The 13750-nt window shown below is 48.4% G+C and overlaps 1 protein-coding gene across 1 annotated transcript in view; it reads right to left on the reverse strand.

Annotated features, from left to right (window-relative positions):
• Nucleotides 1-13750, reverse strand: part of UBE2O (ubiquitin conjugating enzyme E2 O) — a 96504-nt gene that overhangs the window by 7415 nt on the left and 75339 nt on the right. The window contains exons 10-15 of the mRNA XM_048818186.2: nt 12668-12822; nt 10158-10270; nt 5570-5698; nt 3917-4006; nt 1231-1891; nt 94-230 (exon numbers count right to left, since the gene is read on the reverse strand). Coding sequence (XP_048674143.1) covers nt 94-230; nt 1231-1891; nt 3917-4006; nt 5570-5698; nt 10158-10270; nt 12668-12822 — 1285 coding nt within the window. The remainder of the gene's footprint in view (nt 1-93; nt 231-1230; nt 1892-3916; nt 4007-5569; nt 5699-10157; nt 10271-12667; nt 12823-13750) is intronic.

Below are 13750 nucleotides of genomic sequence, written 5' to 3' on the forward strand. Positions count from 1 at the left end.
ATTAAGTCTGGAACTCCCTCCTGAGCCTTCAACTCTCAGGTTACGCCCAGTCACCGTGCTAACACACAAACAGACTGGAGCATACGGACTTGCCATTCTGTCTTCAAACGTCTTGACCATGATGCCATCAGGCAGAGAGGTCGCCAGCAATGCCATTTCTTTCCTCACTGTGCTGAAGAACTTCTTGGCTTCTGGTGGCTGGAACTCCATTTTCTTAAAGGCGTGGGTATCTAAGGAGCAAGGGGCGTTACAACCCATCAGATTACAGAAAATCCTCCTCCAAAATCAAACGCCTTCAAAGGGAAGTTTTTTCCCCCCCCCTCAACAATTGCGCCCAATATTGTGGGGAGGAGAAAGAGAAGATACTGGTCAGTGAAGCTGGGGAAACATGGCTGTATTGTTATTTGAGATCTCAAGCCACGAGTTAGCAGCAAGGCGCTAAAGCAACTACGTTGGGACCACATCTGGGCAAGAATTTACACCTCAGCCAAAGAGCTGTGTTAATAGCCTCTTTCTTCACAGCTACAGGCTCAAAGCAGAGGTTGGGTACGTTTTCCCAGCTGACCTGTCCAGGATGATCTGTTTGCCAGATATCTGAAGCTGTGCTGTCACCGATGCACCCCAGAACCAGGCACTCTTGTTTATTTCTGGCAGGTGAAAGTTGGTTTGTGTTAACAAGGTCACTGCGCTCAGAGAGGAGGCACAATTGATACAAGAACATCAGCTGTCTCCATTTCCATTCTGCCTCTCACCCTCCAGCCCTCCACCGTCCCCCAGTCAAGAAAAGCTCGTTTCAAACTTGGTTGCAACAGGGTTTTCATGCTGGTAGGTTGTGGATCGCAACAGCCCTTAGCAAAGCTGGAGTGCCAATCTTTGAGGCAAGGGATTCCTACACCACACACTGCTGCAGAGCGTCCAAGTCAGAACAGCCAAAAGGGGAAAGAAAGGGAACCTGTACCACAGCCACATCACATGGGACAGCACTCTGAGCACATGCAAGACACCCAGGGTCATTTCCCAGACCAGACCCCTCTACGGATAGGAGCCCTCTTTAATTGCCCCTTCCCAAGTGACTTATGAGTTCCAGGTGGGTAACATCTCTCCCCTTCTCCTAGAAGCAGGGCCGTCGAGAGAGGGGGGAGTGACTGCAGGGGACTCCTGCTGGGGTACAGGAGTCTCAATGGGGAAGGCAGTGGAAGAGTTAGTCCAGCCCCGAGGTATCACACTCACCTGGGGCATATTCCAGCACAGAGAAGACCTCCCCCTTGGCACTTGTGAAGGTGACTCCAGGCTTGCCTCCGCTCTGCTGGCAGAGCACTGGGGTCTCACTAGGCCACTCCGACCTCACTGGCGTCTGTGCCTCAGGTTTTTCTTCTTTCTTCTCCGTCTCCACCATAGCTTCCATCTTCTCCTCCTCCACAATGGCAACGTTATCCAGGGTCTTCTTCAGATTCTCCTGCAGCTTTTTGATGTCATCCAAGAACTTCTTCTCCCTGGTGGGCTTTTCGGGCTCTACTGTCGGCGAAGTGGGAGAGCCCGTCAGCAGCTGCTCCACAGTCATGTTCTTCAGGCTCTCTAAGATCTTGATGGCCTCCTTCAGCTCTCGGAAACTCTTTGGTGCTCCCTCTTTCCCAGCCTTCTCTGCAGTTAGATCAGCAACCGCCATTGCCACGGCACCCTGCACTTGTTCCTCTACCTTTTTCACCTCTTCCGCTACAGGCTCCTCAGGCTCCGGCTCTTCAGTTTTCGGGTGGTCGTCTTCCATAAGGCCGTTGTCCGTCTCCCAGCTATCGCTCTCATCCTCCCACTCATCGGAGGATGCCCCACTGGTGCTGCCATCTACAGAATCATAGTCAGATTCTTCAATCTCCGATTCTATGTTGTACAAGTGCTAAAGGAATCAAAAACAAAGAAGTGAGGTGGTATAGGGCCGAAATACGCATGCTTTATTTACGGTCATCTTGGATGGAGATAAATCAGTCTCTACTGTTAAAAGGAAACGGACAGTTAAAAACAGTGATCCTAGCAACACCAAAATCTCCCCAAAAGGCAATTTTTTCTTTATCTAAGGTGGATTCTATCTGAGCTGAGTCCTGCACTTATGAAGCTCCTGTGAGCTGGGTTCTGAATCAGCATTCCCGCCCCCCCGAAAACAGGTGTTTGGGAATAGCACGGTCAGTTTTAAAAAGAACACAGCTGTCCAAAAAGCTGGGGCTTCCATTGCAGACCAGAGAGAGCATGCATGCTAGAACTGCAAGACTGAAGTCCCAACTTTCTGAACCCCACACAAATTTTGCAGTTTTTAACGTGTCAAATTTGTATTTCTGTTTTTGCAACTGAGCCAGCTGCTGTGTGAATACAATATGCCAGCTTGGCTGTGTCTGCATTCCACGCATCTACAAAACAATGCCTGAACTAGCTAGAATGCGCATGTTTCATTATCTTCTTGTGTGGCACACTGTAACTGCTATCGGCACTCTCCTATGAACAGTCTCCAACCACTGTACTTCACTGCCACTTTAAGGTTTAATTGGGATAAAGAAGCCTTACTAGAATTGCTGACCTGACTCTCTTATAAATGTGCTTTCTCCCTACCCCTCTTCACTACCTACCCTGAGAGTCTAGCTTCCCCAGACTCCATCACAACCCCTCCCCTCCACCCCCATTCTTGCAGCTCTAAATTTCAGGGGACTTTTGTGTGTGTTACATTTTTCAAAGACAGCCTTGCAAAGCAGACATGAAAATTTACCAACTCTGATACGAATTTGACACATCTAGCCCCCCCATACGTCATGTGGGTGGGGGAAACAAAGCCTAATGGATAGCTCCAGGACAAGAAGTAGCTTGTAAGATGTATTAAAAGGTTTGTACGATGGGAAGTTTAATCCTGAACTTCTGAAAGTTCAAGTGATGTTGCATAAAACCTATACAGCTGCTAAAAAGAGACACACTGATCACAGTAGCTAAAAGCCAGACATGCAGATGTACAATCTCTCCATACACAGAGCTCTGCCAAGGAGCCTCAAAATCCCCACCTGCACCAGCACAGTTATGCCAGTTGCAGGCCACTAAATAACTCAATGCCAGCTGCGATTAGATCCTGGGGAGCTAGACCAAGTCCACTAGACTTCCTGCCCTTGTGGCCTATCCCAAATCTGAGTTGAAAGGCTACTTTGTCAGCCAGTTATGCCATCTTCATGGTTATTTTTAGATCCACTGAAAGTGCCCAACCAGCTAGTCTCTGGCACACGCACAGAAATGAAAATTACAGTTCTTAACAGATAACTTAGGATCTCAACATTCACCAAAGTCCTGTAATTACATGTTCAGACAGAATCCAAGGGAACGGAGCGACACAGCTTGCTGCAGAGGCGCGTCGTGAGAGCAGCTCTTTGTGGAGCATACACCAGACCTTTGATTCTGCCTGTGATCCGGTCACATGTGACAATGGGGGGAAGGGAGACAGCAGACTGCTTTGTAACATCCTCTTCCATTTCCATAGTGCAGGCATTGACCATTCTACTGTTATTAATGCAGAGCTGCTTGAGGTGTTTTTTTTTTTTGGTGGGTTTTTTTTTTTTTTTAAGTCTTGATCATCAACTGCTTTCTGCACATGAATGAGATTCTGTAGCAAGAGGAGTGATGTGTTCTGTGCTGCTCTGATAGGGGATGGGACCCTACAAAGGCAGGTATTCTATTTTCTTTAGAAGGTCTGTCTTCACTAAAAGAGATGAGGAGAGGAGAAACAGGACTAAAAGATAGGCAAAGACAGGCATTCAAAGAGTTCAAAGAACCTGAGATTCAGTTACACAGGCTCCAGCAGTATCTTTGCATCCTTGATCCAAGAACACTGCATGTCATTAAACTGAGTTACAGAAAGTACCGTGGCCCCACTGACCAGACAGGAGCACCTTACCTGAGGCAGAATAATGGTCTTGGAGTTATCAGCCCAGACTACTTCCACTTTGCTGCTGACATCAACACGAGCCACCTGTCCTACAGAGGGCTATGGGAACAAGAGCAGCAAACAAAATATCACAATCTCTTTCTCAAGTACAGAGAATGAAGACTTTGAGAAACAGCTTTTCTCCAGGTAACTGAGGCATGTAAACACGGATCAAGTCCAAAGACAAGCTTTTGGCATGTCTCACGCAGTGAGACTGTGGGCTGCAGCAGGAGCAACCAGGCCGCTGAGATTCTATTTAGTGGGAAAATGTTTCCATGAAAGACTACCTTGGACACTACAGAAAGTCACCACCTAGGGAAACGGTGAACCACATTATATGATTACTTCTGACCAACATCAACATTTTAAAGCTCCAACCTGTGAGTATGGAAAGCAGTTTTGATTGCTTAGTTGACTATAAATGGGATCCTACCACCATTTCTTTGACTTAGGGTGCCATCTAGTGATAGTTCTAAGAATTTTGATTTTGAGCCAGCTCAGCTGAAGGAAGACCTACAGACTTTGCAGTTTGTTCCCAGAGCGCAGCACTTCCGTGAGAGCTAGGGCATGGATATGAAGGGCATGCCTAGGCTGACACAATCGGGGTAGAGAGGCTCACATTAATGCTCTAAAAACAGCTGCGTAGACTGTGCTCTGAAGTTGCAGCTCAGGCTGGCCTTCAAGCTCCGAGGCTGAAACGCCAAACATGCCGCATTCAGCTTTTTAAAGCCCATGTTTAGTGCATTCAGAATAAATAGCTTCTTAAACTGGAATAAAGTTTACACAGGCCAGGTGAGCAGCTTTAGGCATGTATTTCATGCTGCTGGAGCTTAGACATGCTACTGCTACTTGGCCTATCAGAGAGCTGAGACGTCGTCTTACACTTCTACCCTGCAGACCTCTGTTAGCGTAAGAGTCACTTCTAGGGTCTGCAAGACCTGCAGCCTTAAGGAGGTCCACTACCAGTGAACAGCTCGCATTCTTTCCAAAAGGGAGGTCCCCCTCAGACCCCTCCTGACTCCTTAATCCAATTTAAGCATGTAAATCCAGTTTATAACAATAACGGCCCTATTTCTCAAAGCAAAACAAATGTCACTAGCTATAGACATAAACTGATCTTCAATCTCCCTCTGTTTGGGGCTGCGCTGGACTTTCCATCTTAGAAGTTATACTGAAAACCTGACTTGGAATCCCTACACAGATACTTGTTGGATTTAAATTAAGGCAAACAAATTTCATTCTCCATTTTTGGTTCTAGTTGCTTCAACTTTCAGGGCAGGTTTAATCCCTTTTCACCCTGGCAAAGAGGATTTCAGAGTGACCTCGGTTAAAATCTGAGATGGTGCCTACTTAGGCCTCCAGGTTTGTATCTTCATTCCAGTGCCCTTTGACTCTGTCCAGGGTGGACAAGTGTCTTGTACACATGGGACCTTTCAGGCTAAGCCGGGGGCAGAAAATACAGCGGTATCAGGCAACACGAGAGGCTGGGATTTTCAAAGAAGATTGTGGGCACTAGGTACCCAAATGGGACTTGGGGAATCCAACTCTCTTAGGACCCTTAGGAAATCCCAGCTAAAATGACTGCAGGCTGCTTCGGGCAAAATGACCATGGCTCAGACTCACCTCATCTTCCTTGGCCAACGCTCCCTCCTCAGCATTGCCAATGCGAATCACAATGTCGGTGGTTCGGAAGCGGAAGTCGGGGTGATCAGCAATATCATACACACTCACATCCTCCTCCTCCCCCATCAGCTGGCATTGAAGAGAACACACACGTGCATGGGTTAACTCCAAACTACTGAACTGATTTCTAGATTCTGCTTTGGACACTTAAAATGCTTCCTGCACCTGCAGTTTGGATCCCAGCACCCGTGGCCACTTGACGTCTTGTGACCATTCGCTGCTAATACATCTGGTGCCTGCTGCTGCGCTCTGACCTGCTATTTGATATTACGTGTGTCACCTCAGAAAAGGTGTAAGGGGTAAATTGGCATCCTGCCTTTTCATCCAGTTCATCCTCACCTTTTCTCTTAGGTTTTACACTGCATGAATCATGAGCCAATGGGAACCACGGTACACCCCCTGTGAACATCCAGCTCTCTCAAAAACAGCTAGAAGGTGAGCTGAGCAGAGCCAGAGACAGGATTTATTTTGGATACAGGTTCCATGATCTCCGAACCAGCACAGCTGGTAGGAGGGTTGGATAAAAGGCTCATGACTTAATAGGAAATAGCATCCCCCCCGCCAAAGCGGATCACCTTTGCTTTCGCTCTGAGAAAAGCACCACTATTTACTAGCATGAGGAATTAGTATTAGACACAGGGATGTGTCTCTGGGGCAGCCTGGGTTATGTCTACACTACAAATGACTGTGGTATAACTTCTGTCGTTCGGGGTGTGACTAAGTCACGTAAGCTAGATCTGCATGCCTAGATTCTCATGGGGTGTGACTAAGTCACGTAAGCTAGATCTGCATGCCCTGATTCTCATGGGTGACTAATTTTCCTGATATCTGCTGGGAGAGCAATACAGCGGTGCATAGACAATCCAGGAAGTTTTTGGAAAGCGTAGGGGACAATTTCCTGGCACAAGTGCTAGAGGAGCCAACTGGGGGGGGGGGCGCTTTTCTTGACCTGCTGCTCACAAACCGGGTAGAATTAGTGGGGGAAGCAAAAGTGGATGGGAATCTGGGAGGCAGTGACCATGAGTTGGTTGAGTTCAGGATCCTGACGCAGGGAAGAAAGGTAAGCAGCAGGATACGGACCCTGGACTTCAGGAAAGCAGACTTCGACTCCCTCAGGGAACGGATGGCCAGGATCCCCTGGGGGACTAACTTGAAGGGGAAAGGAGTCCAGGACAGCTGGCTGTATTTCAAGGAATCCCTGTTGAGGTTACAGGGACAAACCATCCCGATGAGTCGAAAGAATAGTAAATATGGCAGGCGACCAGCTTGGCTTAATGGTGAAATCCTAGCGGATCTTAAACATAAAAAAGAAGCTTACAAGAAGTGGAAGGTTGGACATATGACCAGGGAAGAGTATAAAAATATTGCTCGGGCATGTAGGAATCATATCAGGAGGGCCAAATCGCACCTGGAGCTGCAGCTAGCAAGAGATGCCAAGAGTAACAAGAAGGGTTTCTTCAGGTATGTTGGCAACAAGAAGAAAGCCAAGGAAAGTGTGGGCCCCTTACTGAATGAGGGAGGCAACCTAGTGACAGAGGATGTGGAAAAAGCTAATGTACTCAATGCTTTTTTTGCCTCTGTCTTCACTAACAAGGTCAGCTCCCAGACTGCTGCGCTGGGCATCACAAAATGGGGAAGAGATGGCCAACCCTCTGTGGAGATAGAGGTGGTTAGGGACTATTTAGAAAAGCTGGACATGCACAAGTCCATGGGGCCGGACGAGTTGCATCCGAGAGTGCTGAAGGAATTGGCGGCTGTGATTGCAGAGCCATTGGCCATTATCTTTGAAAACTCGTGGCGAACCGGGGAAGTCCCGGATGACTGGAAAAAGGCTAATGTAGTGCCAATCTTTAAAAAAGGGAAGAAGGAGGATCCTGGGAACTACAGGCCAGTCAGCCTCACCTCAGTCCCTGGAAAAATCATGGAGCAGGTCCTCAAAGAATCAATCCTGATGCACTTGCATGAGAGGAAAGTGATCAGGAACAGCCAGCATGGATTCACCAAGGGAAGGTCATGCCTGACTAATCTAATCGCCTTTTATGATGAGATTACTGGTTCTGTGGATGAAGGGAAAGCAGTGGGTGTATTGTTTCTTGACTTTAGCAAAGCTTTTGACACGGTCTCCCACAGTATTCTTGTCAGCAAGTTAAGGAAGTATGGGCTGTATGAATGCACTATAAGGTGGGTAGAAAGCTGGCTAGATTGTCGGGCTCAGCGGGTAGTGATCAATGGCTCCATGTGTAGTTGGCAGCCGGTATCAAGTGGAGTGCCCCAAGGGTCGGTCCTGGGGCCGGTTTTGTTCAATATCTTCATAAATGATCTGGAGGATGGTGTGGATTGCACTCTCAGCAAATTTGCGGATGATACTAAACTGGGAGGAGTGGTAGATACGCTGGAGGGGAGGGATAGGATACAGAAGGACCTAGACAAATTGGAGGATTGGGCCAAAAGAAATCTGATGAGGTTCAATAAGGATAAGTGCAGGGTCCTGCACTTAGGATGGAAGAACCCAATGCACAGCTACAGACTAGGGACCGAATGGCTAGGCAGCAGTTCTGCGGAAAAGGACCTAGGGGTGACAGTGGACGAGAAGCTGGATATGAGTCAGCAGTGTGCCCTTGTTGCCAAGAAGGCCAATGGCATTTTGGGATGTATAAGTAGGGGCATAGCGAGCAGATCGAGGGACGTGATCGTTCCCCTCTATTCGACATTGGTGAGGCCTCATCTGGAGTACTGTGTCCAGTTTTGGGCCCCACACTACAAGAAGGATGTGGATAAATTGGAGAGAGTCCAGCGAAGGGCAACAAAAATGATTAGGGGTCTAGAACACATGACTTATGAGGAGAGGCTGAGGGAGTTGGGATTGTTTAGCCTGCAGAAGAGAAGAATGAGGGGGGATTTGATAGCTGCTTTCAACTACCTGAAAGGGGGTTCCAAAGAGGATGGCTCTAGACTGTTCTCAATGGTAGCAGATGACAGAACGAGGAGTAATGGTCTCAAGTTGCAATGGGGGAGGTTTAGATTGGATATTAGGAAAAACTTTTTCACTAAGAGGGTGGTGAAACACTGGAATGCGTTACCTAGGGAGGTGGTAGAATCTCCTTCCTTAGAGGTTTTTAAGGTCAGGCTTGACAAAGCCCTGGCTGGGATGATTTAACTGGGAATTGGTCCTGCTTCGAGCAGGGGGTTGGACTAGATGACCTTCAGGGGTCCCTTCCAACCCTGAGATTCTATGATTCTAAGCTATACCTGAGCAAAGTAAGTTATACCGACATAAGCGCAGGTGTGGAGAGTGCTTCTCCCAGTGCTTCTCCCACCAACCCAGCTACCACCACTCATGGAGGCAGGAGATATTAAGCTGCCCCTAGAGCTCTCTCCCATCAGCTTAAAGCACCTTCACCAGAAGCACTACAGCAGTGCAGTTGCGCCGCTGTAAGTGATGTTGCGTAGACATAGCCTGAGATTTTGTTCTAAGCCTGAACTAGCCCTGGTCACTTACACCACATGCACCACGCTGAGGGGGGGACAAAGGAAGAATGAGCCAGGTTTAGAGGGGCCATGGCAGCACTCCTCCAACTTGCCCACAGCCTAACAGGAGCCAGCAAGATGAAATACTCCGAGCTCCTGGACTTGGTGGGGGAGAAAGATGTGGTCTGTAAATGAGAGTGACGGGTCAAGAGCGCTCTCATGGTGTTTCGGACAACCACTGAGCAATGGGCTTCTCTGCCAACTAGTAGAGGTGGAAAAAGTCAGAGGCCCAGCACCAAAGCTTTAAGAAATCAACTGTGGTTGCTTGTTTCAGCACCAGCCCCTCTCCTGGCCAAAGGCAGAAATTCATAGATAACTGAGGGGAAAAAAAACCCAGCTGCTCCAGGATGATGGGGTGTGCAAATCTTTGAACATGCCTGCTCTGTGCCAGGTCACCACCCGCAGAAACACAGGCTACATCTACACTGCGTGCTTCTTTTGGTGGTGGTGTGTATACACTAGCAGCGTGGACAGTGAGTCACAGCTCAGGAGAGCAGAACACAGACACACCTGAAGGGAGCGGGTATGCACTGAGCACATACCCTACATGGCTCTCTGCTCACCCAAGCCCTACCTTCCTGCCTATGCTGCTATTTTCAGCTATGTAGTGTCCCACTGCCTCCCCACTGCTGGAGCCTCCCCCAGTTGCAGGTCAGGGCTCTGCTAGCTCCCTGCGGGGGGAACTGCTGAAGCCTTTCCCCTCTGCCAGAGCCTTTCACTGACACGCGTAGTGACACCCCCAGTGTGGACGTGGCCTGCTTTTCACGGCTGCGTGTAGCTACACGTACACTTTGCGCTGCCTCAAGAGGCGTGCAGGGTAGACATAGCCACAGAGAAAAATGTCGCCATAACCAGTCTTGACACCAGAGCAGTAACATGCCCCACTCCGCTAATCCTAAAGGTGACTTATTTCAGGGTGGAAGCATACAGAGTAAGCGCTGTTGTGTACTTCACTCCTCTCAGACAGCCCCAACTAGGAGGAGCAGGCTGCTTCACCTACCTCAACATCGTCTCCGCTGGCCTTCAGCTTGAACCATTTTACTACACAGGTGCGGCCGATGTGGTCGCCTGACTGCACCACTCCGTACACAGCAGGGTCCTGGGAGGTCTGAGCTTTTGGTCAGGGTGGAAAGGAGGAAAATATCCAAGTGAAAAGCTGGACCAACAGTGACTGTTCTCATCTCTTTAGTCTGATCAATAAGCTTTGTTTGATCTTTCTGGCAGCAGCACCAGGGGAAGTCACCTCTGGCTTCACTGCGAGGCATTACAGCCCAGCAGCTCCACTCGAGACAGGGAAATCAGGAGAATGGATCTTGTTACATGGCAGCTAGGGTTGCCAACTGTCAAATTGTGAACCCATCCTTCACCTGTGTGCAATGCCAGGATGAAAGCAACAACGGAGCTGGGGTGTTCTGAGCAAATAAGGAAAGAGTCGTGTAACTTTAAAGGGCCATCTAGCCAGAGGGTGGGTAGAGAGATCCCAGGTGGGCACACTTGTCTTTAGGGAGTTGCAGTGCCAGATCAGTGGCCACTTCACCTTGATGCTCTGCTCTCTACACTATTCAATGAAGAGCCAAAGAGTCCACTTCAAGTGTGGGTACTGATGGGCCAAGAGGGCTGCCTGGGATGGGCCGTAGCTACAAGGCGTCTCTTCCTCCATGATCATGATTTCCCACAACGGCTACGTTCCACTGGAACAATGAAACTGTCAGTCAATAAAGGGAGACCTGTGTGCAGGGAACACCCTTTCACAGAAGCTGGACTTGGACTGCATCTGCCATCAGTGCCTTCCATATAAAACTGACTGGCAATAAACCTCCCCAGTGGGCTTTAAAGAGTTTGATTCCTCTCTCTTTCCAGGTTATAAAGAGCAGCAGGTTGTAGGGTTTTCTGGACGGCATTTGGCAGGGAAGGGAGGTGAAGGAGGAGGCAGGAATTCTTAAAAATTTGTCAGACAAAACTAGAACCTGGGCCTGACAATTTACTAGACATTAATGAGCTCTAGATGCTCGTTTCCCCTATGCAACTTTGAAAGTCTAAGCCTCCATCTCTTGCTTCCACAAGCAACGCCTAACCCATAAGGCCACAGCATCTTTCAGCCCAAGGAATGGGCTCCCCGATGAGATAACAATGACTAGAGCCTACAGATCTGCGGAAATCAGCTTTATATCCATGGACCATTTTTGCAGATCACGGATCGGCTGCCAATTCAAAGTTAGTATCTGCACAGGGCTCTAACAATGACCACTGGTAAAAGTGAGCACCACACTCATCTCTGACTTAGCTTTCCAACTATATATATTATAAACACAACAATCAGAAACAATCCCTTGCCCCCAAACAAAAGCCCTACAATTAGAACAATTTACTCCTACCTATGGGGGAAGAGAGCAAAGTTTTTTTTGTTTGTTTTAATTTTTTTTTTTAAAAACTCTGAGGCTGTGCTCATCACTGTCTAAAGAATTAAGATTAGATGAGGTCTTGAACTGCTGCTAGGGAAGAGGGAGATGCATGCAGTAGTTTAAAGCTAGGCCAAGTGCCATTCATCCTTCACATTCATGAGCACTAAACTCCTGCAGAGAATTGGGTCTCTTAGAACCGTTACTTAGCTCCTAAGCCTTGGGAAAGTCAAGAAGTGAGACGCTCACATACTTTTGGAGTGATTTGTTTCTTGTCAGGAAAGGGGAAGAAAAAGGCCACTTTTAATCACAGAAAACTTTTTAGATAAATATAGTAGTGTGAGAATCTTGTTGGGAATGGCATCCAGGTAAAGCTAAACTGTGTGCGATTCATTCCTTTCATCGCTCTGGTGCTGGGGCAGGCAAGTATAAAGGGTGTCCTCAGATCAAGAGAGATCCTTTAAGATTCCCAGGGAAAGGGGAGGTTGGTTGTGTGCTAACAAAAGGTTGGCAAATCCAATTCATCCCCAACTATTTCACACAGGTTCAGCCCTATATAATAAAACCTTTTTAAAGCCTACAAACCATGTATACGTAGAGTTACCAGAGCCATATTTAAGTACTTGTTTCTTACTACACATTTGCACTTAAATAGAAGGGGTGCAATAACTGATTTTATATTAGAAAACAAAAAGCAAAAGGATAGCACTGGAGTGCAAAGGTTGGTCTCATGGCAAAAGTATAGGCTGGGGAGTCTGGAGATTTGGGTTCTATTCCCACCTCTATCACTGACTCAGTGTGTGACCTTGGGCAGGTCACTTAAGCTGTGTGCCTCAGCATCCCAGACTGTAGAACATGGACACTACTCTGCCCACCTCCTGAAGGGCTTGTGAGGCTAGACTCATCAATCTACTCTGAAAGTGCTTTTCAGATATGAAAGTCATTGGATCTTTTGGGGTAAGTGTTATTGATTTTAACTGCTCAGGCGTCTGCATCATCATATGCACCAAACCAAATAGACAAACCAAAATAGACAATTGCAAAGCTCTTATTCCTTGTAATAAAAATGATGATTTGCTTTTTCCCCCAGAGCTTATTTTTCACCCAGTACCTCTTTTGTCCACCACGAAGTCCCCAGGGCAAAACTCATTGTTGTCCAGATGATGGACTGGAAACAACTCGTTGGAGCGAATATTGGTCTCCACAGTGCCATCCTGCCACATCACATCAGCCGAAGTCATCGTGGTCACCACTTCTACAGCAACTCTGAACGTAAGAGAGAGAGCTTTAATGAAGCTGCCACCTGTGGAGAGCAGAAGAAAATAAGCAGACCCCTCTACCAACTGACTTTACCCATTTTGGGGCTTGTCCCAACACAAGAAGCCAAAGCTAAGTGCACAGAGCAATGGTAGGAAAATCTGGGCTGCCAAGCACTCTAAGTTCAAAAGGGTACCCATGTTTCACACCTGGCAGTAGTAAGTCAAGAGATGGGATTTTAAGGTCAGGAACCAGTACTCAGGCTGAATGGGTTCACTTATGCCTGTGGGCCAGGGGCGGGCAAACATTTTGCCCTGAGGGCTGCATCAGGTTTCGGAAATTGTATGGAGGGCCTCCCCAAACAGCCAGGCGTGGCCTGGCCCCTGCCCCGGATTCCCACCCACCCCAGCTTGATGCCCCCCTGCCCCCACTTCCCCCCCCCGACTGCCCTCTGCCACCCCATTCAACCCCTCCTCTCATTTGTAATTGCCCCCTCTGGGACCCTTGCCCCATCCAAACCCTGCCCCCCTGGAACTCCCGCCCCATCCACCCCCCCCTTCCCTGTCTCCTGACTGCCCCCGGAACTCCCACCCCAACTGCCCCCCCCCACTCCATTCAACCCCTCCTCTCATTCCTGATTCCCCCCCCCCCGGACCCCTGCCCCATCCAACCACCCCTTCTCCCTGACTGCTCCCCACCACCCCACCCAACCCCCCCCCCTTCCTGGCTGCCCTCCCTGGGACCCCTGCCACATCCAACCACTTCAGTAGGGAAAAATCTTAGGTTCCAAAGGCTTGAAGTGCCTTCTGTCTGGAGCTCTGCTGAAAGTTCTGAGAAATCTTTGAAGCTGGGGTCATGGGGATGAAAAGGAAGACTAAAGCTGCATATTATATCTCAGCCCTTTGGAGACAGGTTCGACACTGCCTCTTCCTTTGAA

Source organism: Caretta caretta, chromosome 14 (genome assembly GCF_965140235.1).
Source record: "Caretta caretta isolate rCarCar2 chromosome 14, rCarCar1.hap1, whole genome shotgun sequence".
Classification (NCBI taxonomy): domain Eukaryota; kingdom Metazoa; phylum Chordata; order Testudines; family Cheloniidae; genus Caretta; species Caretta caretta.